Source organism: Ambystoma mexicanum, chromosome 9 (assembly GCF_040938575.1).
Source record: "Ambystoma mexicanum isolate Mex_15411 chromosome 9, UKY_AmexF1_1, whole genome shotgun sequence".
NCBI classification, from domain to species: domain Eukaryota; kingdom Metazoa; phylum Chordata; class Amphibia; order Caudata; family Ambystomatidae; genus Ambystoma; species Ambystoma mexicanum.
Genome location: NC_090931.1, coordinates 1,069,116,405 through 1,069,143,769, shown reverse-complemented (window position 1 = coordinate 1,069,143,769; position 27,365 = coordinate 1,069,116,405). Strand labels below are relative to the sequence as shown.

The 27,365-nt window shown below is 49.1% G+C and overlaps 1 protein-coding gene across 4 annotated transcripts in view; it reads left to right on the top strand.

The window, feature by feature from the left end:
• TANC1 (tetratricopeptide repeat, ankyrin repeat and coiled-coil containing 1) overlaps nucleotides 1-27,365 on the top strand; it is a 2,406,012-nt gene that overhangs the window by 2,203,144 nt on the left and 175,503 nt on the right. For all 4 annotated transcript variants that reach the window (XM_069616378.1, XM_069616375.1, XM_069616376.1 and 1 more), the window contains one exon: nucleotides 13,199-13,374. In XM_069616378.1, the coding sequence (XP_069472479.1) occupies nucleotides 13,199-13,374 (176 nt within the window). The remainder of the gene's footprint in view (nucleotides 1-13,198; nucleotides 13,375-27,365) is intronic.

The following is a 27,365-nucleotide window of genomic DNA, read 5'->3' as shown; positions in this document are numbered from 1 at the left end:
TCAAAATAGGCTAATATCAATTGCATAAAAATGGGCTAAAATCACTTTCGGGTATAGGCTAGTATCAATGAGTAATCTACAATGAGTTTCAGAATAGGCTATTATCAGTTACACAATAATAGGCTAAGATCCATTTAAAGTAGGCTAATAATATCCACACAAATAAATGTACCAGAGCCATGCCATAGTACCAAAAGTAGGCTAGTCTGAGCATTCAAGCTAACATATGGGATAGGCTAGCAGTGATAACAAGGTAGGCTGGTCTGAGCATTCAAGCTAACGTATGGGAAGGCTAGGAGTGATAACAAGGTAGCCTGGACCAGAGATATGTACTAGTATATTTGTATGGGCCATTTTAGGTATCCCAGTATCGGAACAGTTGCATTTATGTGAGCTAATACGGCAGGTTATCAAAGTAATGTCATTGACAGTCAGAAGAAACTAGCTACAGCAGCATTAAGGATGAGTACCTTGGCGAGTGCAGTTCTGTACAGTTAAGCAACGATGCAGCATTATTACATAGTAGAAGCTTATCACGATAGGTCCGGGCTTGCTAATTAGAGTTATTGATAGCAAGATGCTTGAGCACAGGTAATCACATCGGTTTGCAAGACAGTTGACTAAAATTAACAATGATTACAGGTGCCTCGCAAATGTGCAATAATGTTGGTGTCGGGATACAATGATAGTATTGGTGAGTAGTCGGTGGGCCAGCGATGCAATGAGGCACCTGTTCTGTGTGATCAACTTACAGTTATGCTCCCAGTCGCGGACAGGTTGCAGACAGGTGTGTGCCTTATAGTATGTGCCTTCGGGGATGTGCCGGCTCATGCCTTCCGGCGCCGTGCAATGCAGGAAATAGAAGTCCCAGCCAATCGGAAGCAATGCACATGGTGTCAGGTTGCTAGGCAACCGCTAAACAAATGGCCCGGTAGCCATTTCAGGAAGCTCCTCGTGGAGGGCCTGCAATTCGGGCGACCAAATGGGGCAAAGTATGTGGAATAAATGCTGAAATCTTCACGGCTTCAAGACGTGGGGCAGTGTGGGTCTGCTTATCCTGCAGGAATAGTTGGCAACTCCAATGTGCATATCGCCTCGATCGAAATGTAGACCCAGGTAGAGGGCCGCAGTCGAGCTGCAGGAACAAGTAGAGGGCTGGGCTCCAGCCCACCTGGATGTCTAGCAGCTCCTGCGGGAATGGGGGCGCAGGAAGGTGCGTGCAGTATATGAAGGTCCCTTGGGGGATGTGCCGGCTTACGCCTCCCGGCGCCGTGCAATGCAGGAAATAGAAGTCCCAGCCAATGGGAAGCAATGCACATGGTGTCAGGTTGCTAGGCAACCGCTAAACAAATGGCCCAGCAGCCATTTCAGGAAGCTCCTCGTGGAGGGCCTGCAATTCGGGTATGTGGAATAAATGCCGAAATCTTCACGGCTTCAAGGCGTGGGGCATTGTGGGTCTGCTTGCATCTGTGGATGTCTTTGATGGTAGATATCTTGAGGTAAGGCTGTGTTGTCATCTGCTTAGTGGTGGATGTGGATGTTGTGTGGATCTGGAAGTGTTCTGAGCGGTTCCATGTAAAGGTTGAAGATCGCATGGGAGAGGATAGATCCTTGTGGAAGTTCACAGGTGATGGGTATGGTTGGCGATCTGGACGAATCAATCTGGCTGAATTGGTGGCTGTTAGCAAGGTAGGGTTTGAACCAGCTTAGGATGATCTTGCTGATCCCCATGCAGCGATCTAGAATGTTGGTGAGTATCTGGTGGTTTACTGTGTCGAATGCTGCTGAGAGGTGAAGGAGAACCAGGAGGCAAGGATGGCCATCATCGTGGATGTTGTGGGTATCGTCGATCAACTTGATGGTAGCTGTTTCCATGCTGCATTTGTTTCTGAAGCCAGATTGGTAGGACTGAAGGCTATTGTTGGCTTCAACGTTTTGTAGGAGTTGTGTGGCTACTGCTTTCTCAGGGATCTTACATAGGAAGGGAAGATGGTTGAAGGGGCGGTAGTTGTTGAGGTCGTTGGAGGTCCAGTGTTGGTTTCTTGAGAAGCGGGAGGATTTGTCCAGTCTTGAGGGTCGAAGCTAAGGTGCCTTGAGTGAGGGAGTTGTTGATGATTGTTAGGTAAGGGAGAGTAGTTCAGTCAGAAGGGTCTTGAGTACGGAGGAAGGGAGGATGTAGTTTGCATGGAGTGGCAGTGACGTCTTCCATGGTGGGTTTCTTGAAATGTGTCCAGGTTGTGGTGTTTTTGCGAGATAATGTGTAGCGTGCTTGTCAATTGGGCCGTTGGTGGCTGTGCTGGCATATCATGCTGATCTTGTTGATGAAGAAAGAGTTGATGATGGATTTTTGGATGGAGTGTGGTACGGATGTGTTGGTCAGAGGCTTGAAGCAATGCTGGATGGCTTTGCAGAGGGCACAGCTTTCATTGCTGGCATTGGCTTTGGTGTTTTGATAGTAGGGGTTCTCGTGTTAATAGGGGCTGCGCCTATCTCCTGATTTAATGTATGCTTATGTTGTCAGAGGGCTGCTGCAATGGAGAGTTAGCCTACAACCTACAAGCTGAATTACATATCAAAGGAAAAGTGAAATCTCACATGCAAGCACTCATCATAATTATACAAAATGAGAGGGGGCGCTAGAGAGCCCGCTATCAAGATGACGTGTTTGCTGTGAGCTGCCAGATTGTTCCAAAGAGGGGGCGCTGGTCCTCGACCCACCGGGGACCAACGGAGCACAATAATCGCGGAGAACTTGCTCATCGCCGAGACAGGTGATCACCCGAAGCACAAGACTGTTGGTGCTGGGGAAGTGCCGAAACGGGAGAGCGGAGGAGAGGAAAGCTGGCCTGGACACGCAGCTCAGTGGCTGAACCACATGAGTGCCTGTGTGCACCCCAGGGAGTGAAAGCAGCCAGCGGGCTCATTACACGAGGCAGAGCAGGCGAGTTCGCTCCGGAGGTTGGAGTGCCTTGCACCCGAATCCTGGGTGGACCCCCCATGCTGGCTGCAAGGATATGTGGCAGCCCACGGCAGGAATCAGCCGGGACCGCAACTTTAGGATAAAGCAGGAGGAGGAGCGCTGCCGACAGTCGCGACCCACCGGGAGCCCAGGTGAGCCTGACTGGAGCCCTAGGAGGGAGGTGTGGGAACAAGAGTCTGCTGGGCTGGAGGCTGCAGCTTGGGAGACAGCCCCAACTGCGCCTGTGCTGGGGGATTGCTCAGGGACCAGGGGGCACCTGAGAGCTGCTCCTGACGGGCCCTCCTCGCGGGTGCTGCCATCCGTGTGGCCTGCCGGCGGGGGTACCACGGCCCTCCATGATTAACTCTTTTCACTGGGGCGGATACCCTGGCTGATTCCCCCCCCACCCCCTCCCGGGGGCGGCGTATAACAGGCGCACCAGTAAGGCAGGAGCCCGACGAAAAGCACATAAAGGCTGCCCCTCCACCCGGCCCCCAAGTGACATATGAGTGAGCGGTAACTTGCTGCAGGACCTGCAGCTCAGAGGCTCTGCGGCGTGTCTGATGCCCCACTGGGTATTATAGAAAGATCCACATATGAGGGCCATGCTTTAGAGGCCCGATCACTTCATCCACCCCGCATGTAATCCTGGCCATCTTGGGGGATGACCAGAGCCGGGTCTTAAAGAGTCACACAATACATAAATCAGTGACCGCTGAGGCTCTACATTTCCTTGGCTTCTGGAACGCACTGGCGCCAGAGGGGTGGGGGGGGGGACATCAGGGATATTGAGTGAAGCCCCGCAACAGAGGACGATATACCGCTGCACTGGCTGGGAAGTTAGTGGAGTTGAATTGCTCAGCCACCATCCGGAACTCAAAGTACCCACACCTAGCAACGAACGGCGTGCAGAAGGGGAGACTGGTTCTAAGCAATGCAATAATAGGGCACTACAGCCCCGGTGCTACTGCCAGACTAACATCCAGTTGGGCGTTACAAGCCCAAACTTGTGACGGGACTGGGAATCTATACGACATCAGCGCTGCTCCAGTGGGAGACTCCGGATCAACACAAGATCTACTGGCTGTATACTACTCCATGCCCGGCCACCACCCGGGGCAGGACCCAGGGCGGAACAGCACCTGAGCCGGAGGTAATTTTTTTAAACGGACACGTTTTACAGCAATATGGCGAAAGGAAACAAGCGGCAGTCCCGCTTGCCATTTACCCAAAAGGAGGGGCTAGGTAAAGAAAGGTAGTGATAAGCTGACAGTACCCCATGTAGCTCCAACAATCCCGTCCACAGCCTCTCAGGGGTCAGAGGATGCAGGCACGAGCGAGTGCAACCCGCCATCCAAACTGAGTCTGGTGTTGGCCGAAATTAGGTCCGGCTTCGCACCCATCAACACAAAACTGGCCGGAATGGCATACAAGGTGGACAGAATGCAAGAACGCATTGATAACGAAAGTAGCAGGACCACCGAAGTTGAGACCCGGGTTAGTGCACTCGAGGACACTAGCAATGAATCATCGCAGGCAATCGGGGAACTGCAGCGGGATGTCAAATCCATAAGGGACAAGAGCGAAGACCTCGAGGCGAGATCGAGACGTAACAATATCAGAGTGGTGGGGGTCCCGGAATCCGTATTGCAGCAGAGCATGGAGACCTTCATGGAAACATTTATCATGGAAGTACTGCAGGGCCTCCCCTGTCCTCCCAGTTCCTCGCGGAGAGGGCTCCCCACAGGTCACCCCAAGACCGGGACAGAACCCAGTTTTGGGAGTTCTTTGGGTTAAACTTTATTCAAAAGGTTTGCATCTCGTGGAAGTAGTCAAAAGTAAGATCTCGAGCAGGCTGAAGGGGCAGAAGGGAATCTCCCACATCTATAGCCCTCACCACAGTCATGATGCATAAACTCATTAGCTGGAACGTTAGCGGGCTCAGCAACCCCTGCAAAGTCCGCAAAGTAATACAATTCTGTGGGTGGCATGGGGCAGAAATTGTTATGCTGGAAGAAACGCACCTCAAGGGCGGGGGAATGAAGACGTGGCAAGAAGATGGGTAGTTGCAAATACTACACCTAATTTTGCGCTTACTTATCAGGGGTAATGAAGCTAATACCCAAATCGCTGGGATTCCGCATGAGTGGTATGATCATTGACCCGCAGGGGAGATACATTGTCGCCTCGGGCTGCTGGGCTACCTCAATGATAACACTTGTCAATATCTATGGGCCCAATGTCGATAGCCCGGAATTCTTTCAAATGCTGGTAAGACTATGCCAGAAATATTCACTCACTAACATTGTATGGGCAGGGCACCTCAACGTGGTACTAGACCCGAGCAGGGACAGAACACCAGGCGGGGGAAGGTGACGCTCCAGAGCTGCAGAAGCAGTTAGTGGCAAGAGCATGCTGGAACTAGGGGATATCTGGAGGCTTTTGAGGCCGGACCAGGAGGAATTCACGCACCACTCGTCGGCCCACAACACCTCGTCCTGGCTGGACTACATCCTGGTTTACCCATATTTGGTGCATCGTACAGACTATTATGTGCTGCTCCATAGGACCCTCTCTGACTATTCCCCTATGATGTGGTCACTGAGCATGGATTTGGCGCCGCCTCGCCCCCATTGGAGGTTCAAGTCCACGGCCCTGGGAGACCTGGTATTCAAAAGTGAAATCCACAGTTTGATCAATAACTACTTTAGTGAAAATCTGGGCACAGTTCCAGGGAAGGGCACTACATGGGAGGCATTTAAAATGGTTCTTCACAGGGGGTGCCTGTCCCTAGAAATGGGGGTGCTAAAACAATGAGACAATTAAATGATACCGAACTTGAAGTTAAAAGGTGGGAACAAGAGGTGGATAAGGGTGGCGCACAGGGCCCATTAGCTAAACTAAAGGAGGAGTTGGACTGTTTTAGCGTTTTAGCGGAGAGAGAGGTAAAATTCCTAGCTCAGTCAGTAACTGCTCGTAAATATGGAGAGGAGGGCAGACTGGGCAGACACTTGGCCGCAGTGGTGAGGCATGAAAGGGCCTTCGGGAAATAAGGCCATTGAAACACCAGAGGGAGAGGTGGTGGTGAACCCATGTGAGATAACAGATGCCTTTCAGCATTTCTATAAATCTGTGTACTCCTTGCGGGGAATGCTGCCAAAAGCGGACCTAGAGGACTACATTAAAGAGGTCGCCCTCCCGCAAATCAGCAACAAAGCGGCAGACTCTCTGGCAACACCCGCCACGGTTGACGAACTCCTGAGTGCGATACGAACCCTATCCGCCGAGAAGGCCCCAGGCATAGACGGGATGACCGCAGAATTTTACAAAGTATGGTGCTCTGATGTAGCTCAGCACATGTTAGCAGTATGGGAGGAGGGAATGACGGTGGGGCACCTTCCCCCCACGATGTGCGAAGCAGTGATCGCATTGATCCTTAAACCAGGCAAGGACCCCCTTGAGTACGCCTCTTACCGCCCAATATCTTTACTAAACCTTGACACGAAAATATTTGCCAAGGTACTGGCGGACCGACTGCTCCCCCACGTCTCCCAAATTATCCACATGGACCGGTCCGGATTCATCCCCGGGAGGTCTACAACCCTGAATCTCCTAAGACTGTTTGCCATACTGGCCCAAGTCGATCCCAAAATACAAGCCACAACTGTATTGCTAGATATGGAAAAGGCTTTTGATTCTGTGGAATGGAGCTACCTGTTTGAAGTACTGAGACAGTACAGGGTTCCCAAATACTACCTCTCAGCTACGCGGCTCCTATATGCAGGCTCAAGAGCCCAGATAGGTGTTGGCGGCAGGCACTCTCGCGCCTTCATGCTGGCCGGGGAACAAGGCAGGGTTTCCTCCTCTCGCCCCTACTATTCACCATGGCGATTGAGGTATTGGCGGCCCGGTTGCGTAGGATACACGGGCACAGGGGTTTGGCGATGGGGGGGGGGGTGAGGGAACAGATATCCTTGTACGCCGATGATGCGATTGTTTATATTAAAGACCCAGCGGATAACCTAACCCCATTAACTCAGGAAATTGAGAAATTTGGTGAAGCTTTCGGGCCTCCGACTAAATAAGACCAAGTCCTCCCTGTTCCTGCGTAAAGAAAATACTGTCAGACCTCCACACACCCAAGGGTACGGCTGGGAACAGCAAGTAGTGACGTATCTGGGGGTAAGGGTAAGCAGGGATGCTAGTACACTATTAGATCATAACCACAATAAATATTTACAAGTACTAAAGTCCACTGTTGAAAGATGGTGTGGATTGCACCTTTCCCTCATGGGTAGAATTGCTCTTGCTAAAATGATAGTGGTGTCCAAACTCTTCTATATCTTTCAGAATGTGCCGGTCTGGCCGGGGGGGGGGGGTGGGAAGCTTCTTCCGGGAGGTGCGCTCAAAGTTGATCAAGCTAGTGTGGCACCCAAGAGCCCACGTATCAGCTGGGAGACATTAACTCGCCATTGTGAGGACGGGGGAATAGGGGCTCCGGATGTCGAATTATACTTTTGCGCAGCACACCTATCCTTCACAAAATTCTGGATGCCGGGAGCCCACGTAAATCCCCACGTACGCATCGAGCGGGGCTCAGTGCACCCATACTCCCTACAGGGGCTGTTGATATCTGACAAAACAGAGGACAGGTGTAGATTTGACCAGGTTGCATGCACGTTGTACACCTGAAAGCGGGCCCTAAAAAGGCTTGGTATTGACTGCGTGTTTGACCCGGGGATCTACTCTTGAGATATAGAAACCTTAGCTCTGATCTGCGATAAGGCTATTGTGCATGACTGAGGGGGGCAGTGGATCAACCGTCTTGATGCTATGTACCCGGAAGGGAAGTTTGTCTCCCAGGAATTATTTTGGAAAAGATGGGAAGTGGCTTCCTACGCACACTGCAATATTTTAGAATGAAAGCGGCCTTTAGAGAATGGTCCCCGGAGGTTCCCAAAATACCACACACTACCTCGCTGCTACGATACATTAGGAGCTCTCCTGGATGCAAAGGGGTGATGTCGGAATTATATAAACTACTTCTGGTGAATAAACCCCAGGAACCCATGAACTGTAGGAGAAAATGGGGGGAGGACTCAGGAGTAGACATGACAGACAGGCAATGGGCGGTGTTGTGCGGCACCACACATAAGGGTGCCTTTAATTCGCATCTGCAGCAGATACAACTTAAGACACTTCACAGAGCATACATCTCCCCAGCACGCACCAATATGACACCTCAAGATCTGCTGAGTGCCCGAGATGTAACGTGAGTCTGGCATACCTAGTACACATGCTATGGTCCTGTACTAAGGTGCGTCCCTTCTGGAAGGGTGTTGTTGGAATTATGTTGGAGATGTTAGGGCAAGAGGTACCCAACAATCTGTTTTGCTGCATGTTTGGGTGGCTCCCTGGGCTTGCTAAACAATACCGCAAGATACTCTCCACCTGCATGACCGTGGCAAGACGGTGTGTCCTGTTGTAAAGAACAAGTGCACACCCCCATGGGGTGAACGCGTGGCTGAATGACATAAAAAGGCTCAGTGACACTGATATAGAATATGCCTGTCTGTGCGGGAGGCAAAATCGGCCCAAGAACATCTGGTGTCCTTTCACTGCATACCTATTAACCCGGGAGGGGCCTCCGGATTAACCCAATTTCTGTGCGATCCCTACATGTTTCAAACACACCAGTTGAGGCAGCAAACCCTAACTGCATGCAATATGTATCCATGTTTTCTATGGTCCTGGCCAAAGATCTCCTGGTGGGATAAGTAAATGTTGTTGAAACACGGCTAAAGCGGCAAGTACAGCTGTAATGTATGTTGATTATGTTTTATCACTGTAAATGAGATGCGAACCAAATAATAAAATATTTTTTTAAATGCTATAAAAATGGAACCAGTCTAGCTAAATTGTTTCTTATGTATTTAATCTTTAGTTAATTAGAATAATCGCTCTTGAGACATACATTTGTTGCACACTGCTTCAGTAGAACTCATGTCGTGCATGTTAGTAAGGTGACATTGTTACATGACTGTAGGCTAACGATTTACAGGCAAACCAAAAGCATGCATAATGGGAGCATTTGGAGTATATAAAGTAATGATTTTGTGTAATGTGGAATGCTTTTGTATAGATTTTGCCTTGAGAAAGCCCTCAGTGGGGCGAAACTGATGGCCATACAGTTGGCATTTTGTGTCATATTGTATGATTTCATTGTCTTAACTTGACTATAACAATGTCACCGTACTAACACATGCACAATAGAAGTTCTATTGAAGCAGTGTGCAACAACCTTGTCTCAAGACATTTATTATTTTCATTAACCAAGGATTAAATACACATAAACAATTTAGTTAGACTTGTTCATTTTATATACTTATGAGGAGCGCTTGCATGTGAGATTTCACTTTTCCTGTGTTTTGATAGTAGTTGGCCTTATAAGTGGTGATCAGGCATCTGCATGTAGCACAGAGTTCCTTGAGAAGGGCGAAGTTTGATGCGCTGCAGGATTTTTTTGTATTCTGACGGTTCTTTTGTTGACATGGTTTTCATGAGTGTACCATGGTGCAGATGGTTTATGCTTGAGGCTGTTTCACTGGGGGCATGGCTGTTGATGATGGTTGTGAGGGTGGTGTTGAGTTCTTGGAGAGGGGAGTCGCAGACATGGTTTGTCTGAGGTATATCAGCCCAGGCGAGGTGGGTGTTGGCAAGGTCTTCCCTGAGAGCCTCCTCTGGGAAGGTCTTGAATGATCCGAAGGCTTGTTTGCTGGGATTGCTTGACTCGTGGAATGTGACTTATTTCAAAGAGGATTGCTTGATAGTCTGACCAAGAGCTATGATGGAGGGTGGGCAAGGTAGTGATGGTGTTGACTATATTACCTTTCCAGTGAGTTGGGTCTTGTGCGTGCTGTGTGAGGTTCAGTTTCTCAAGGAGGGTAGTGGCGATCTTCTTTGATTCGCTTGTTTGCTGGGTTGCCAGGGATGTTGAAGTTGCTGAGCAAAATGACTTTGGTGTTCGTGAGAGACATGATGGTGACAAAGTCTGCAAAGTCTCCAATGAACGAGATGTTGCCCCCCCCTCCAATCAGGGTCCTTTGCTGATAGTGTAATGGCTGTTTGCTGCAGGCCTAGATTCACTACTTAATTGCCCCTGTGGTTGCTAGTGGAAAGCCTTTTTGTATCGATCCTTCAGTTCTGCAAGGATGTGCGTGTCAGTTTTCAATCACCTGAATGACTTAACCCTTCCATTGTTTTTAGGCTCCAATATGCCATGGATGTCTCCTCCAGCCCGCCTCCAATATTGCAACTTCACTTTCCAGTTAGCAAGGTTTTCAGCACTCCTCTCCTTCAGAGTCTCTCGTCGTATCAAAGGAGCATGGTGTAATATTTCTGCTTCCTCTTGCTTCTAATGATTGAGCCCTGTCTCTTTTATAGGGCCTATGCTGCAGCTTGTTCCCAATCTTGTTCCCAATCTTCCTTCCTGATTGGCTAACCATTATTCAAGTTTGAATTCTACCCGCTATTTGGTCTGGCTCTGGAAGACCTTTAAGTTTGCTCATTATTGTAATATTAAAGAAGGTTTTGTTTTGGTCAGGCAACTGTTGCTCCTCCTCTTAATGAGGATTGGCAAGTCCTTGAAGGTGCCTGTGGTGCCATCTTATTTTTCCCCTGGAAGGCATGCAGTTCCGCTGTCTTCACCCGCCTCCATGGTTAGCCCAGGATTGTTTTGTACCTGGTTCACAGCGTCACTATACTCTTCTCTCCCTCGCCGCCTCCTCCTCCTTCAGGTCAAAATGTATTTGGCTTTCATTACAGTCTGCAAATCTTGTGGGTCCACAGATGATATTTCTTTTGCATAAATCTATGTATCATTTAAGCCCCTGGAACTGATTGATTGATATGTTATTTATAATGTGCCTATACACAAGTGTTTCAGTGGAGATGTAGTCCCTGTGTGATCTTCAAATGCCATCTCGGACCCCACTGCACAGCATCCCTGGTCCTGCGAGATCCCACCTCACCCACCCTCAGGAGATACACCAGTTAGTGGCCAGTTGGAACAGCCCTGTTGCTAATGGCCTGCTACCCCCACAATTTAGGATTGGGAGTTTTTCCAAAACTCACAACAGCAGTATCAATATGTTTGTTATTGGAATTTCACAGTGATTCCTCGTCAGTGTTCATCTTCATCAGCATGGACTGTAATCTGGTTTCCATGCAGGGACGTCCAACTACAGGCCTTGAGGGCCGCAATCCGAACAGGTTCATTGACAGGTTCATTAATATTCATGAGGAAAAATGTGCATACATCTGGAGTCATTGTATGCAAATTTATATCATGAATATTGATGAGGGGTATCCTGAAAATCCAACTTGTCTCTGGCTGTGGAGGCCTGGAGTTGGACAATCCTGTAGCAACTTCCTTCTCAATTGTATCAGTTTTTAAGGCAATTCCTGGAGAAAATTGATCACCATTTTCTTGCCTGCAGATGTGTTTACTTTCCCTGTTGCATGCCATGTCTGCTGAGCTCTTCTAGTCTTTCTCTCTGAAGAGAATTCATGACTTGGTGTCCTTTGGTGGGGTTTTCTTTTTATAAATCCTGTGCACAGGTTATTTTGCATTGACCTTTGTGTATGGGTTCCTCTTATATCATACTGGCATTGATTGAAAGCAGGCGGGATCAGATGGTTTTCATTCGGGAGGTGACGTTTTCAGGTTCTCCCAGGTTCTAACCGTGCTCTCCATCAGACCTGTTGTGGACATCATCTATCCACCTCACAGCTGCATGGGCAATACTTTTTTCACTAAATGTTCCCAGGGCAATCGCACAGCACCATTCTACTTTGTCTCATAATCCAACAGCTGAGATGTGCTGCAGGCTCACTGGGCTGAAAAGGTTGGGGTAGCACCTCTGCAGAATGCGCTGGTGCTGCATGTTATTGGAGGAAAAGTGGAGCTCAGAACGAGTGAGTGAGTGAGCTGAGGCCTCTGTTGCTTATGGTTCCCATGAACAACTATACACAACAGTCGTGCTTTGTGAACAACCACAGCTTTGGCCTAATGTATTTGCTTCAACTACAGCCCTCCCAGATTCAGTCTTAATTGTCAAATCGGCTGCATTACATACTTGTCTCTGTCTATTGAAAAAAAATGTGGTGATCATCCCTCACCTTTTTTCCCATTGAGGAGACCCCTTCGGCCCAGTTATGCCAGGCAATTGTTTGAAGCATTGACAGATTAGCTTGAACCTTTAAAGTAGTGAAAAGAATAGCGATGAGCCAATAAAAGATCCTTATTAAGTAATTATGTAGCCAATATCCCTTCGTCTGACTGTCCTCCAAATCAATGGCTGGACATTGTGTTGGTGGATGTTTGGATGGACCTCTTAAATTGATACATGCTATTGAGCTGCACATGTTAATAATTTGTGGTCGCTTTGCAAGGTTTGACACAGTGAGTTATGTTTACCTCCCTGGTATCTAATTTCTACTAGGAAGTGGCCCTTGAGTGATGGTGTCTTTATTACACAACTGTAAATGATTTTTGGGAGCTCTTTTCACCAATTTACAGTGCATTTGCTCTGTCTCCAGAATTTCCACTAGTAACCCAAAGTCAGACAGCTTTGTGGAAGATGTCCTAATCATCTTCAAAATCATTCAAGCTATGTAATACACGTTAGCTTGTGCTGTCTAACACTACTAGGACGACTTGTTTTATGTTCCTGCCAAGCATTTATGAAACGTTAAGTTTATAGTTCACTGTATACTCAGACTAGGTTTCCTCCTTTCCTGTAGATCAGTGGCATAATTTCCTGCATGTGATGTTCGTGCAGCATTTCGCTGTCACTGAAATGACTCTGTAGTATGGGGTTTGCAGCAGAATCTTATATTTGGCCATCTCAAAGCACTGCACTAGCAGCTAGATGCATCACACCAGAATTGTCAAAGTTTTGGTGTTAATTCATTTTGCTCTACACAGCCTAATTGCCTTCTATGTAGCAGGCAGAGAGGTTTACTGGTAACATAGGAAAGGACTTTGCTCAGATTCTCATTTGGTGGTCATTATGTTGCCTGGTCAGGATGTGCGTTTTCTGTCAGTGTCCATTTTCAGAAATGGCTTCCTTTATTTCAATGGTCTTCCTCCTCCGATGCTAATTGTTTTTCACAAGCGCTAACACCTTACTTTTCTTAGACACTGTACTGATGGTAATATATCTTCTTATGTTAAAGGTGCAGACATTTCATCAGTGGATAAAGAGGGATTGACACCATTAAGTTGGGCCTGCTTAAAGGGCCACAAGTCTGCAGTTCAGTGCTTGGTTGAAAGAGGTGCTGAAATAGACCAGACAGATAAGAATGGACGAACACCATTGGATCTGGCAGCTTTCTTTGGGGATGCAGACGTTGTGAGTAAAGTTCATTTTTGCTGTGTGCAATGCTTATGTAAAATGTAGATAATGCATTTGTCTCGGTCGTATGGAGAGCATGATTTATTAATGCTTTTTCATGGGTGTCAAGCGGTTTGGCAAAATTCTGCCAAAGACAATTCCATGTTAAGTGACCCATCATGGTTGCCTCTCACTCTTCTTTTCAATGATCGAACTTGTTTTTTAAACATTTCAGGAATGCTTTTCTTTATCTTCCAATCTCCTTGTGTGGACTTTTTAGAAACATGCATTATTTACCCATGCAGCATTTTTGAGTGTCAGGAAAATTAGAAGATCATTATCAGGGTTTTCCAATTTACCAAAATTCCAAGGGTAGCGTAAGTGACATCACACACAAGATGACATCACAGGAAGTGATGTCAAATGGCCTTTGACCCCAACGACAGCACATGAAATAACATCAAGGGCCTTTAACCACGATAACATAACCTGAAGTGACTGACGGATTAAAAAATAATAAATAAGCTTGCATTTCATAAAATACCAAACCGGTACTAAAGCAGACATAAGAAAGACTTTACAGATACCAACCACATATTAACTAAGCTGCTGCCTTGATATGGTATGGAGCAGGTCATGTTATGATAGGGTTGAACCAACTTAGTCCAGGGGCACTACATGCATATGCCATTTATTGCCGCCTTATACCAATTATAGCTGCATATTTCAGGTTTAGTAATCGTAAGCAAAGTAAATACCCACACTCTTTGGTGCTGCCATAATACAATATGCCAAATGTAGACTCAACTTGAGAGTACTCCCATGTTATGTCTGTTATAGCCTGGGTACAGTCAAAACATGTCAGTTACAGCTTTATGTTTCTAATGAATTCCTTCCTCCACAGATTCCTTATCTTTGATAAATATCTCTTAGCATAGCTATTCTTCCGAAACGTTTCCACCATCAGGAGCATGGCTCTGCTCAAGGTCCCTACAAGCCACAATCGGACATGACATCAGTATATATGGCGGGACAACCCCCCTTCACCTCAGTTCCTTTTTTCCATACACACTCTTCGCTTTGGGAACACTGCTTAGCTAAATCATGCCAATCCTGCAAAGGTCTCTGGTTCAAAGCCCTGCGTGGACTGAGTGTTAGTAAAGATTTTCTCTTTTACACCTTTCTCTCCATTGATTTAAATGGGACACCTTTGTTCTTGCTGACTTTTGTACCTGCCCTGACTTTTTGAAGGGAAGTGAAGCCTTCAGCCTCATTTACCTTGCCTGTTGCTCATTGTTATGGGGAAACCGACTAGTCCGTCAGACTCCTGCTGAGAATCTTGGACATTCTTCAGATCTACATTGGAGCCAAGAATCCTACGACGAAGAGCAGCCTGCAGAGGACCCGAGGGCGATTTCTTGTAGTGGACCAGCATCCCATCCAGTCAATGGCACAGTGAAACTCTGCTCCTTTGCAAGATCTCAGAAGACCTTTCAGTGCTTCAGTCCTTGGACTAGTGGGACCAACTAGTCTAGATGCCTACTCCAGGTTGCATGCCCCAAGAACCTTCAGAAGTGTCCCAGGACTGATCGGTTGACGGACTAGCTCCCTTGTGGGCTACCTCACCAGAGACAAAGTTGCCACCTTCCTAGCATCAAGTGAACCTATCCCGAAGCAGTTTTTTTTTCTTTTTTTTTTTTAACAGCGACTGGAAGATCACCTGTTGTCGCCTGCAAAGGGTGATTGTCACCATCATTACACATGTATAGCGCAACTAATCATCAAAGGTATCAAGGCGCTGATACAAGAAATTAACAGACATGGGATGAAGCAGATTTATGTGAAAAGGTGATTTTTGAAAGATGCTTTAAATCGCTCAAAGTCAGGCAGGCTGTGTAAAGTCAGAGGAAGGGGAGTTCCAAAGTTTGGATCCTGCCACCAAAAAGGCTTGATCACCACAACGTTCGAGTTGCCAGGACGGTACTGCTACCAGAAATTAAGACATTGATCAGAGAGGAATTTTAGGCTGATAAGGGAGACATTTCTCCTGCAGGGATAGACACCCACTTTTATAATAAGTTCAAGCAAAGAGTTTTATACTTGATCTGCGCTGCCACAGGCAGCCAATGAAGGGCATGCCGGGCTGTAGCGATATGGTGGCCGTAGGGAATACCTTTAGCCAAATGAACTACAGTATTTTGCAATACCTGCAGTCAGTTGATCAAGTAGTTGGGTTGATCTAAGAAGGTTGCATTGCAGTTGTCCAAACTACCATTGATGGAAGCAGCTATGACTGGAGTATGGAAATTGATGAGAATACATTTCAACATTTTCTAAACCTGCAATGCAGATCAAGTTAACTTGAGCCTCGGAGGCGAGTGAGCTAGTGACTTTATTTACCACTTTCAGTGGGACTGAAAAAGAGCCTAGAGTATGCAGCCAGAAATGTGCAACCCACAGTGCAGACGATTCAGGAGTGCTCATCACCAGAATTTCTGTTTTTCCCCCATTCAGTTTTAACCAATTTTTCGCTCATCCAGGAGCTTACTACTTTTAGACAAACATGCAGGCATGTTGTTGTACCAGCCTGATCACCATCAAGGTGAAACAAAAGCAGAGTGTCATCCACATACGAGAAGAAACTGAAACTGTGTGAATAAATCGGGTGATTGTCACTGGAACTCTCCTTCATCCTGACTGGGAAGTGTCTTAAAGGGGTCTGCATCATGAAAGTCTGCATTCCTTCATTCTCTGGTGTTGGATCTTGAAGTTGGACCCAACCGGAAGAACCACTCGAACCTGCAGCCCTTGGGCATCTCTCACCCAAACAAAGGATGGAGGAGCATGCCCCAGCGACTCCCAGATCATCCATCGTGTGACTTGGGGAAAATCTGAGTCAGGAGGGGAAGTTGACGTAACTGTTCCTGCCCCCCTCACCTCCACTGTACTCCATAGGATAACATTAGGTGCAAAGCCCTTTGCCGCCTAACCCCCTCTTTACTTGCCTTTGGTCATCGAACCTGGGTCATGTTTCCTACCCCTGGGCTAGCCTTGGGACTGGAAATGAGAGGATAACTTTCCTGTCTTTGGACAAATAGTTCTTCCACTTTTAAATAGTTTTGAACTGTTTTAAATCACCACCACAAGTCCATTGCATCCTTTTAGAGACTCCCTTCCCTGGAGAAACATGCGTTGGAACCTCTAACTTTTGTGCACTAGACCCCATACATATTAGGGATGGACTTCTTAAGTAAAGGGCTAATCATTTACCTTGCATCTGTATTACTTATCTGGTTATATCATTGACTGACGCATTGTTAGTGAACCTCCTGGTGAATTTTTATATTTTTTATGTATGGTTTTGTGTGATAATACTACCTGCTAGTTTCATTTTTAGTGTGTTGTTAAAGGCCTAAAAAATAACTGTATTACTCTTACGTCCCGTCCCCTTTACTCCCTACTGAATTGGCGTCCCTTCCAAGGGATGGGAGACAGAACCTTTTTCACCAGAAAACACCTTCTTCCCCTTTAAATTCAGAGGGGCGCGGCCCAGGGAGCATGCGCTGCCCTGACTCTGCCCTCGGGCGTCACACCCCAGTCCCCTTTTCTGCATCGACAATATATATGACATTGCCTAATGACACCAGTATAATTAAGGGGGAGGTTGGTGGGACGTATGGAGGAAAGCGGACTAAGTCCCGTCCCCTTTCCTCCATACTGTATGGGCGATTACAACTGATTGTAGCCCCAGGGTGGAGAGGAGACCCTCCTTAAGCAAATAGGTTCCTGTGAACCGCCCGTCCGAAAGCTGCATCAGATCTGGAGCCGGCATCCAAACAGTAATGCTTGCAGAAAGCCGAGGGAGAGGCCCAAGTGGCCGCCCTGCTTATGACTTGCCAAGGGACATGGCGCTGGAATGCGATGGCCGTTGCCTTGGCCCTGACTGCGTGGGCATGAATGTTGGCCGGGAGCAGCTTGTGCTGGCCCTCGTACGCTTCCTTGATGGCGGAAACCATCCAGCGGGAAATCGAGGCGTTGGAGGCCTGATAGCCTGGCCTCGAGCCACCAAAAGTGACAAACAGGGCGTCCGACTTGCGGAAGCCCTTGGTCCTGTCCAAGTAGAGTTTTAGGGAACGCCTGACATCCAGGCAGTGCAGCACTCTGTGCTTCTTCCTTGGGATCAGGAAAGAACGTAGGAAGGATTATTTCTTCATTCAAGTGAAATGCAGATGAACCTTGGGCAGAAATGCCAGGTGCGTCCGCATGACTACCTTGTCCTTGTGAAAGGTGGTATATGGTTCAGAGGCGACCAGTACCTGGATCTCGCTAACTCTGCAAGCCGAGGTAAGACCAACTAGTAAGGCCGTCTTGATGGTGACCAGCCTAACGTCCACAGACGCCATCGGCTCAAATGGTTTGTGTGCCAGGGCGCACAAGACTATGTTAAGGTACCACACAGGGTGCGGTCTCCTGACGGGCGGGTAGAGCCTCGCGAGACCAGTCAGATGTTTCTTGACTATAGGGTTGGAGGAGGAAAAGATGCCTTCCTCAGAGTTCCTGTAAGCCCAATGGCTCCAAGGTATGTGCGGTAGGTGTCCACCTGTACGCCTGAATGAGCGAGGTGTGCCGAAAAGGAGAGCACGTCGTCCAAACTGCAGGCCAAGGGGTTGATTCCCTTGGAGTCTGCCCAGTGGCAGAATCTGGTCCATTTGATTTTGTACTGGGCCCTGGTGGCCTTGCTCCTGGCAACTTGTATGATCTCCAGATTGGCCTGTGATAGGCTAAGGTGCCGAAGTGTTACCTTCTCACGTACCACGCTGTGAGGGCTAGCTTCCCTGGAGCAGAGTGGGTGATTCCGCCCCCCTGCTGTGCCAGAAGATGTGCTGGGCCCGTCGGAAGGTGTATGGGGGGCACCTCCGAGAGGCTAAGTAGTTCCGAATACCATGGGTGAGACTCCTTGATCTTGCAAATTACCCTGTGGATCAGGGGGGTAGGAGGAAAGGCGTAGTCTTTCATGCCGGTCCACTGGAGGTGAAATGCGTCGCCCAGAGAGCCGGGGCCCTGACCCTGACAGGATGCGAACTGGGGACACTTCTTGTTGTGTGAGGTGGCAAAGAGATCCACTTGGGGGTTTAAGATCTCCTGAATAACGAGGTTGTTTAGCTGCCACTCATAACTGTCCGCTCCTAGCCTGCTGAGCCTGGCTGCCTCCAGGTTGGATTCCCCCGGGAGGTGGACTGCCGAGAGGTACATTTTATTTTCCAATGCCCATTCCCAAATGGTGATCGCCAGTCTGCACAGAGGAGGGGATCTGGTGCCTCCCTGCTTGTTGACGTAGTACATGCTGTTCAAGTTGTCTGTCTGGATGAAGACAACCTTGCCCTTGAGAAGTGGTAGGAATCCTCTGAGCGCTAGCCAGATGGCGTTCAGCTCCAACCAATTGATGTGGTATTCTTGCTCCCGTCGAATCCAGGTGCCATGGACCGAGAGATCATCCAGGGTAGCTCCCCAGCCCTCAAGCGAGGAGTCTGTGGTGATGGTGGCCTGCAGAGAGGGCGGCGAAAGGGCTTGCACCTCTGTAGGTTGCAGTCCATGGACCACCAAGTTAGGTCCGGGTGGAGAGATGGAGGAACGCTGATCGTCTCGGATTGCGTGCCCCGCTCCTGATTCCATGAGGCCGCGAAGTGCAGCTGAATCCTTCTCATCCTTAGTCTTGTGTGCAGCATGGCTGGCAGAACCGCTGCTAGCAGACCCAGGAGATGTTGGTACCACTATGCCAAGGTCCCCCCTCTGCTGATGAAGTGGGCGGTGGCCCTCTTGATGGCCGAGATCTTGTCTTCTGACGGGAAAACCTTCTCGGAGCACGTGTCCCAAATGAGTCCCAGGAATGTCAGAGTCTGCGTAGGGAGCAGCTGTGACTTCTTGAGGTTGAGCGAGAAGCCCAGGTTGTGCAGTTTGTTCATAAGGGCACAGGACAAGTGGTGAACCGCTTACGGGGATGTAGCCCTGATGAGCCAGTCATCGAGGTATGGGTAGATGTGGAGGCCCTGCTCTCTGAGGAGGGCCGCTACAGCGTTCATGAGCCTGGTAAAGACCCTGGGGTCCGAGTCTAGGCCAAACGGAAGGACTTGGTATTGGAAATGGTAGCCCATGATTCTGAACCGTAGGAAAGAACAATGGGGCTGCCAAGCACTGACTGCTGCGGCTTTGGTGCCAATATCGCAGACAGATCCCACTACATCGCGAACCTGTAGGGACCCGTGACTGCGCGCCCAAAAACCTGGCCCGGCTCCCGGGGTTGACAACCTGCCGCAGCGTCTATAGGCTGTGTCATCGGTCGACTAAATGCCCGCGCCACACTCCATGACCCTAGTGCTGATGATGACACTGGGAAATTGAACATTTTGGCCCAAGGCAAGTCAGGGACTTTCCTGGAGTTCGATGGGGAAGGCGAAGGGCTGTTGGAACTGGCCTCAGACTTACAGGAGGCCAGCAATTTGGACACCTCCCCAGAGTTGGAGCTCCTACCAGTGCCTACTCCGAGAAGCCATAGGGGGCTTTTCAGCACCTGATTGCTAAAGTGGTTACCAATTTGAACTTGCCAGCCTTGTGCCAGCTTAAGGTACAGTTTGAACTGACTGACATTCTGAGTGAACGTCTGAAAAAAGAAACACTACTTCTCTTGAACCCGGCAATAGAAGCCCTGGTGCTGGAAGTCTGCTAAAAAACAGCCTCACTCCCTGCTGTCGACCGGGACCTGGCGAAGAAACGCTGCTCAATGCTGTCTGACCCTGCTTACTTGTCCTCCCACCCCTGTCCTGGATGTTGTACGTGACGCTCTTCCATTTCTAAGCCACGTCCAGTAACACAGCCAATACCATGACCATGCATGCCTTAAAATGTGCCCTCCCCTGCAGGCCCTTTTCCTTCTCCCATAGGCCCACCATGGACATTCCCATCCCCAGCGCTAGGTTTGAGTTCAACATTTCTTTGATGGACTTCTGAATCCACTCCCAGAAGGGTTATATAGCCAGGCACGACCACTAGATGTGAGCCCATTTTCCCCGCCCCCCTCTGCAGCCTCTCCAGCAGTCCCAACGATACATCTGGGAACATGGATCAAAGCCTTTCTGGGGTGTAGTGCCATTGGGTGAGCACCTTATACCACACCTCTCTTAGCTGAATTGACCAGGCAAGTTGGGGAATGTTGCCCCTCAAGAATTTCCATTCCTTCGGCATGATTTGCCGTCCCAATGTTCTTTCATTTCCCCATGTAGGGCCATGCCCCCTTCAATGTCCCCTCTTCAATTATGGCATATAGTGCAGAGATCAGGTGAGAATCCCCTTAGTGGGAAGCGATGTACTTCTCAAACGTTGTAAATGATCTCCTCGCAGCTAGCTTGTTATCTGGGTGCATCACCCAGTGATAGTAATGGTAGTATCGAAGTCTGTCTCCATCGGACAGGTCGAAGGTCTGCTTGCATTGCTCAAAGGACTTAATTTCTTGTCCTGGCATGACATCTCTAAGTCGTGTACACTGTGCCACCTTCCACTCCTAAATGCCCCCCTTCCATCCCCGGCGTGAACTGTGGATTCCCAAACAATGGCTTGAACAGACCTGGCACTGTTGAGATCCCTCTTGTTTGACTAAGTTGTCCCACACCTCCCAAACCAGTGCTGTGTTCTGGGATGCCCTCATCCTAGCAGGCCGATCTGGCTTAGCCAGCCACAACACCTCCTCCAGGGCGGACCCCACCACCACTCTATCCATGTGCACCCGCAATTTTTGTCCGCCCCTGACAGCCACTGCTTTATCACCCGTAATGTAGGCAGCTTGGTAATATTGTCTGAATTCTGGGACCGCCAGGCCCTCCTTGCTCCTCAGGGCCATAAGTACCTGCAGCGCTACCCTCTGTCTTTTGTAATAAAAGCGAAGAGGAGCCGATTGAGTGACTGGAAGAACCTTCGGGGGAGAGGAATTGGCAGGGCCTGGAAATAATAGAGAAATCGCAGAATGGTGACCCCTCATTAGACAGAAAAATATGTGGGTACATCTATATGCGGAGCCTCAATTTGTCACTTTTATGAATGTGGGTTTTTTGGAGCGTAAGACAGTCCAGTTTCTCACGCCTCAAGAAATGGTTCACATGCGCTGTTTTGCCAGGGAGTTCAACCCCTGATATTGTATGTGAGAACTTTGAACCCAACGTTTGTACCTCCTGCCTCCCTCCTCAGTCCCCCTTAGACCCTTTCTCCTTGTCTCTGCTAGCAGCCCACCAAAGCGCATCTGTCCAGTTTGTTTATTTTGGCGCATACAAGGATGCATCCCCCCATTCACTTCCATCCCCTTCGCCCCCTCATCCGATAGCCGAGAACCTCCCCTGTTTCCCTCCCCCACCAACAACCCAGGCCAGCCCATGGGTCCTAGTGACGACCTCGGGACACATCCTGGACCATGTATCTGTAAACCACCTGAGTTTAAGAACTGTAGAGAGGCATTGCTGCGCCCCTCCATAAGATTCCAAGAGAGCAAACTCCCCTAAGCTCACTCCCCACCAGTTTATCCCCCCCTCCGAAAGCCCCCCGTTGCAATCTCTACTGCATTCTCCTAGTTCATTGCCTTGGGATCTCCAAATTACTAACCCCTCCTCCATCTCAACTTGCCCGATTTACACTGCAGCCCCAGCCAGCCGAGTTCTGGTGTCCCTTCCTCGTCATCACCCCTCCTGCGACTTATCCTTGCACCCAACCCAGCCTTTCGGTGCACAAGGCTGCTTGTTCCCACTCGCCACAGTTGACTACTTCCACTGCTGCCTCCTCTCGGTGCTGAGACGTGTCCTCCTGGGCAGATGCCCCATCACCGCTCTCGGGGGAGACCACGCTGTGCCCTTCTTCACAAGACGTCACTCTGCATTGCCTCCCTTTCCATGTGAACAACAAGCCAAACGGAAGGGCCCACACATAATTTTCCTCTTAATCAATGTGGATTGTGCCAAGTCTTGAAATGGTTGGACCTCGATCCTTTTGATCTTCAGGAAGGTGGCCATGCGGGTGGCTTTCAAGACTTCTTCTTTTTGGGCGTAGGATGCAAAAGCAGCAAGGACATCCCGGCTCGCTCCTCGCTGGGCCCACCCTGTGGATTCTGTCGAGGCAGACCCCGTCTGGAGGGACCTCTAGGAGCAGTTCTGCGCAGGATTGAGCTGTCGCTTTGTTGTCTCTGTCCATGATCTCCTCCAGGACATTCTTGAGGTGTATATTTGAACGCTGTGACCTGTTCTCCAGATCATCTCACTGAAGGTCCAGGTTGTGCGACAGCTGTGCAAGGTGTTCCAGTGCTTTGTCTGTTTTCCTGGAGTTCTCGACTTGTTCATGGAGAGCTTGCACATTTATGTCTATGCGTTCCCCTAGTTTGCAAATCTTCCCCCTTTATCCCTTGCACCACTCCTTTGACATCAAACTTTAAGGAGGGTAACTGTTTTTAAGAGAACTCAGTGATCCCAGTCTGGAGGTCAGCCAGGCACCGCACCAGATCCTCCCCATTGACTGCCATTGGGATTGTCGATGAAGCGGTTGCGCCTCCTTCGGTGGCCTCGTCCAAGGCCAAACCCTTAGTGTTTTCTGTTTGTCCAACTGCCAACATCTGTTTAGCGTGGTCGCTGCCCCTTGAGAGGGGGGCCTCCATTGAGTGAGCTGGGGCCTCCTTGTTCCTTCCTTTGCTCTTGTCTTTAGACATGTGCCCCACTGGAGATTGCCCCTCACCCCAGCTCGCTGTGTCCTTTGTTCCTTGCACTGCGGTACCAGTGTCTGCTCCCTTGATGGCTGCAGTGGCCCAGACACTCCTCTCTGAAATAACATTTCAGACCTGGCCACAGAGCCCGTCACTGCTGATGAAAGAGAGCTTGTGCTCCATGGATGCATGCCTTTTTCCTCCTGGGCAAATCATGGCCTCTTTTCAGTGATCTGGGGGCACTGCGGTGCCTAGGCCACCTGTTCCCTTCCCCCAGGGGTGCTGACTTTTGTTCTCTGCTGCCCAGTGCCACCTGTCCCCTGGGGAGGGGTCTTCTCCCAGTCAGTGAGAAGCACTACTTGATCTCCACCGGCTCCCCTTGGGTTATGATCTCTCCTGCATGGCAAGGGGGCTGGAGGGCACTGGTGACACAGGAGTGGGGGGGGAGGCCTTCAGCAGGCACCCCTTCCTTCTTGTCTTTACTGCAGTGGCCAGGCCCCCCTCACCTCTCTCAGATGTCGCTTCTCATTGGCAGCCTTCCCTGCTCCTTCTTGGGCTCTACACTGTGTTCCATTTGTCCACAACAGGACCCATGGCTCGTGCGTGGAGAGCAGAATCCTCTCCACAGTCACTTTGTTGTGCCCATCTGGGACCCGCTGCCACAATGCTGCAGAGGTGGGAGGAGGTAGCAGTACCCACCAATCGTCCCTGATGCTGAGGGCCTCCTTCAGCACTGTGCCGTACCGCAGCCTTCCATTGGCCCCTTCAGCGGTCACACCCTCCCAGCACCAGGCGGACCGGTAGTGGTTTCCTCCGGGGCTCGCACCAGGCCTTAACTGGGCTCCCACCTGCTCTTTTATCACCAGCACAGCTCTCTGCAACCATATCCAGTGGAGCTCACCAAGTGTGCTCCACCGGGACGGGCCTCCGCGTCCTCCTCTCCTTTCCTGGCTTCACGTCCGCAAAGCCGCTGTACCACGACCCGCCACCTGGGGCCGTAGATGACTTTATGTAGTTGCAGTCCCCACATTGTCTGCCCGCTCACGGGGGCGGGGTCAAAAGCTGAAAGATTAACACCTTTAGAAACAGCCCGGGGACTGGCTGTGCTTAGCACGTCTTCCTCACCAAGTGGCCATCTTGGAATCAGGGTTTGTCCTAACAGATGCCGCAGTCGTGGACATGGCATACTGTGTAGCGTGGGAAATAGCTATGTGCACAGTTTGAAGAAGGCACTCCCGGATATGGACCTTTTGGGTTTGCCCAGGATGTGCAGTCCAAGCTCCTGGATATCCCAGAGGGGCATGTGACACACTGCCTCCCTCATTCAGTCTCCGCTGGGCATCCAGCCCAGGTGTCTGCAGCCAACCTAGTGCCAGAACCTCTGCTCAAGCCAGGACTTCACCAAGCTCACCCTGTACCTGACATCTGCTTCCACGCATAGGAATCCTTCCACCCATTGATGATCCATTCACTGTGGAGATTTTGTTTTCACATGCTGTGCAGTGATCCTCTGTCACGGATGGTCCTGCAGTGATCATCAGGGTGGAATACATTCCCTTTTTCTTGCTAGTTGTGCAGCCTGCAGAACTGGGCCGGCAATCCCTTAACAAGACCTCACATCCCCCGAACTGCGTGTTCCGCTTCGACTCCTGCCTGTGGCCAAACACCTTACAACCCTGCATTTCGGCGACTGGTGTGACGAGGTGCACCTGATTAGTCTACGCCATTTCTGCTGCTTGGCCGCCTGGTGAGTTCTTTTGTGCACTGTGCAGTCTCTCTTCTCTATCTCTCACCCCTTGTATCTCTCTGCCCCCTCCCTCCGTGGTGCTCTCAATCTCCCCTCTCTATTCTAATTGCTATTCTATCACCTATCCTCCCTCTCTTTCCAAGCCTAGAAGGAAAAAGTTCAAGAAGGATCTCCTGATCGATAACCCAGGTCTGCCCATTGCTAACATCTGTCACAAGTCTCTCCCCTTCTCACCTGTTTCTGTTGTGTACTTGCAACCTTCTGGGATTTATTCTTCTTTACGGTCTGGGATTTGTAGGTAAGCAATGGGGTGCTCCAATTTTTCCTCAAATTCCTGTTTTAGTACTGCTCATATGGCCTAATTGGATGCATCCGTCTCCACTAGGAATGGTCGGTTAATATCGGGTTGAGCCAGGATGGGGGCTTGAGTAAACTCTGTCTTTAATGGTTGGAATGCCTTTTCTTGATCTGTAGACCAGAAAAATGGAGCATCTTTCTTCAAGAGAGCAATGATCGGTTGAACAATTTCAGACAAGGACAGTATGAACTTTCAGTAAAAATTGGCAAGACCCAGGAAAGATTGAATCTGTTTCACGGATGTGGAAGCCGGCCAAGATAGTATGGCTTTTACCTTTTGAAGGATCCATTCCAATTCCTTCTGGACTAAGGACAAATCCTAGGTAATGAACAGAAGTGACGTGAAACAGGCATTTCTCAGGTTTAGCTAGGAGTTTGTGTTCACGTTATCGTTGTAAGACTGCCTTAACATGCTCTTCATTCCTTAGAAGGTCCTTTGAGTAGATCAAGATGTCATCCAGGTAGACGATAACGAAGAGGAACAGCATGTCCAAGAACGCCCTATCCATGAAACGTTGAAAAACTGCTGGGGCATTAGCAAGTCCAAAGGGCATGACCAGATATTCAAAATGGCAGAAGGGAGTTCTAAAGGCTGTTTTCCATTCGTCACCTTCCTTTATATGTATGAGATGGTAAGCACCCCTTAGGTCTAATTTTGTGAAGGTTACTGCAGCTCTGACTGCTTCCAGGATATCCGAGATGAGGGGTAGAGGATAACGGTCCTTGAGAGTGCACTGATTTAGACCACGGTAGTCCAGACATGGTCTGAGTTCTTTGGTATCTTTCTTAAGAACGAAGAACAATGAAGCACCCGCTGGAGATTTGGATGGGCGTATGGTGCCATTTTCCAGGTTAGTATCCAGGAATTCTCGGAGAGGCTCCTTTTCAGGTTCAGATAATATAAACATTCTGCCGAAAGGAATCACAGCTGTGGGTTCGGTATCGATGGCACAATCCTCTGGCCTGTGAGGAGGGAGAGGTTGGAATATCGCGGTCGAAAAGACATCAGAAAAAGGCTTGGTAGGCCCTGGGAATCTGGATGTTGTTAGAAACAGTGACTGGACTTTGTTGGTTCTCTTGAAAGTCTCTAGAAGGCTTTGGTAAGGTATCCAGGGATAGGCAGTGAGCCATACAAAATTCATATTCATACATGCATAGACCAGTATGGATTCGTCGCATCCTTTCCTGTGGGGTAATGGGTCCACGAAAGGCTCCTAGTTGCATATGTTCTGGGTCCGGGGTAGAAGGAACAGTTGACTCTGCTCTAGGGGCATGTTCCGTGATGGGCTTTTGGAGAGTTGCCTTAGACTTCCTCTTCTCTGCTCTTCTTTCTTGGATTCGGAAATCTATCTGTAAGGATAGACCCATAAGAGCCTGGAAGGAGCTTGGGCGGGCCACCCTATCGAGCTCATCTTTTATTTCTTCGTTCAGGCCCCTTCGGAAGAGTGTAAAACTAGCTTCTGGAGACCATTCTGCTTCTTTCACAAGTTGTTTGAAACGAGTAACATAGATGAGCATATCCTGGGACCCTTGTTGAAACTCGAGTAGTCTCTCTTGAGCACTATAAACCTGCTCTGGGTGATCAAACATTTCCTTAAGGGCTCTCACAAAGCCATCATAGTCATCCAGGAGAGCGTTGTTTGTTTTGACTAGGGGGGTTGCCCAAGTCAATGCATTTCCAGTGAGGTGTGAAATCATAAAACCCACCTTTGCTCTAGGAGTGGAGAAGTAGTAGGGCTTGAACGTGAAGTGAACTAAACACGAATCAAGGAAGGCGTGGAGAGTCTTGGAAGAACCGTCATACTTGTCCACTATTCCACACAATATTACATTTTCTTTGGTTGTGGAATCACGTGATAGAACTAGCTGCTTTAATGCTGCATTCTCTGCCTTGAGGTTCTGTACCTCCGTTGTTAATTCCTGCATGCCTTGCATGAGGTCTTGAACGGCGGCTTCCATCTCTGAATCTGTATCGTTTTTAAGGCGTCTCAATCTGTCACAAGTCTCTCCCCTTCTAACCTGTTTCTGTTGTGTACTTGCGAACTTCTGGGATTTCTTCTTCTTTACGGTCCGGGATTTGTATAGTCCCGAACACCGGTCTTCGGCGTCCAGCGTGAGAGTAGCGGTTCAGTTTCCAGGAGCGTTCTAAAAGTCCAGGGTAATTCCAGGAAGTAATTA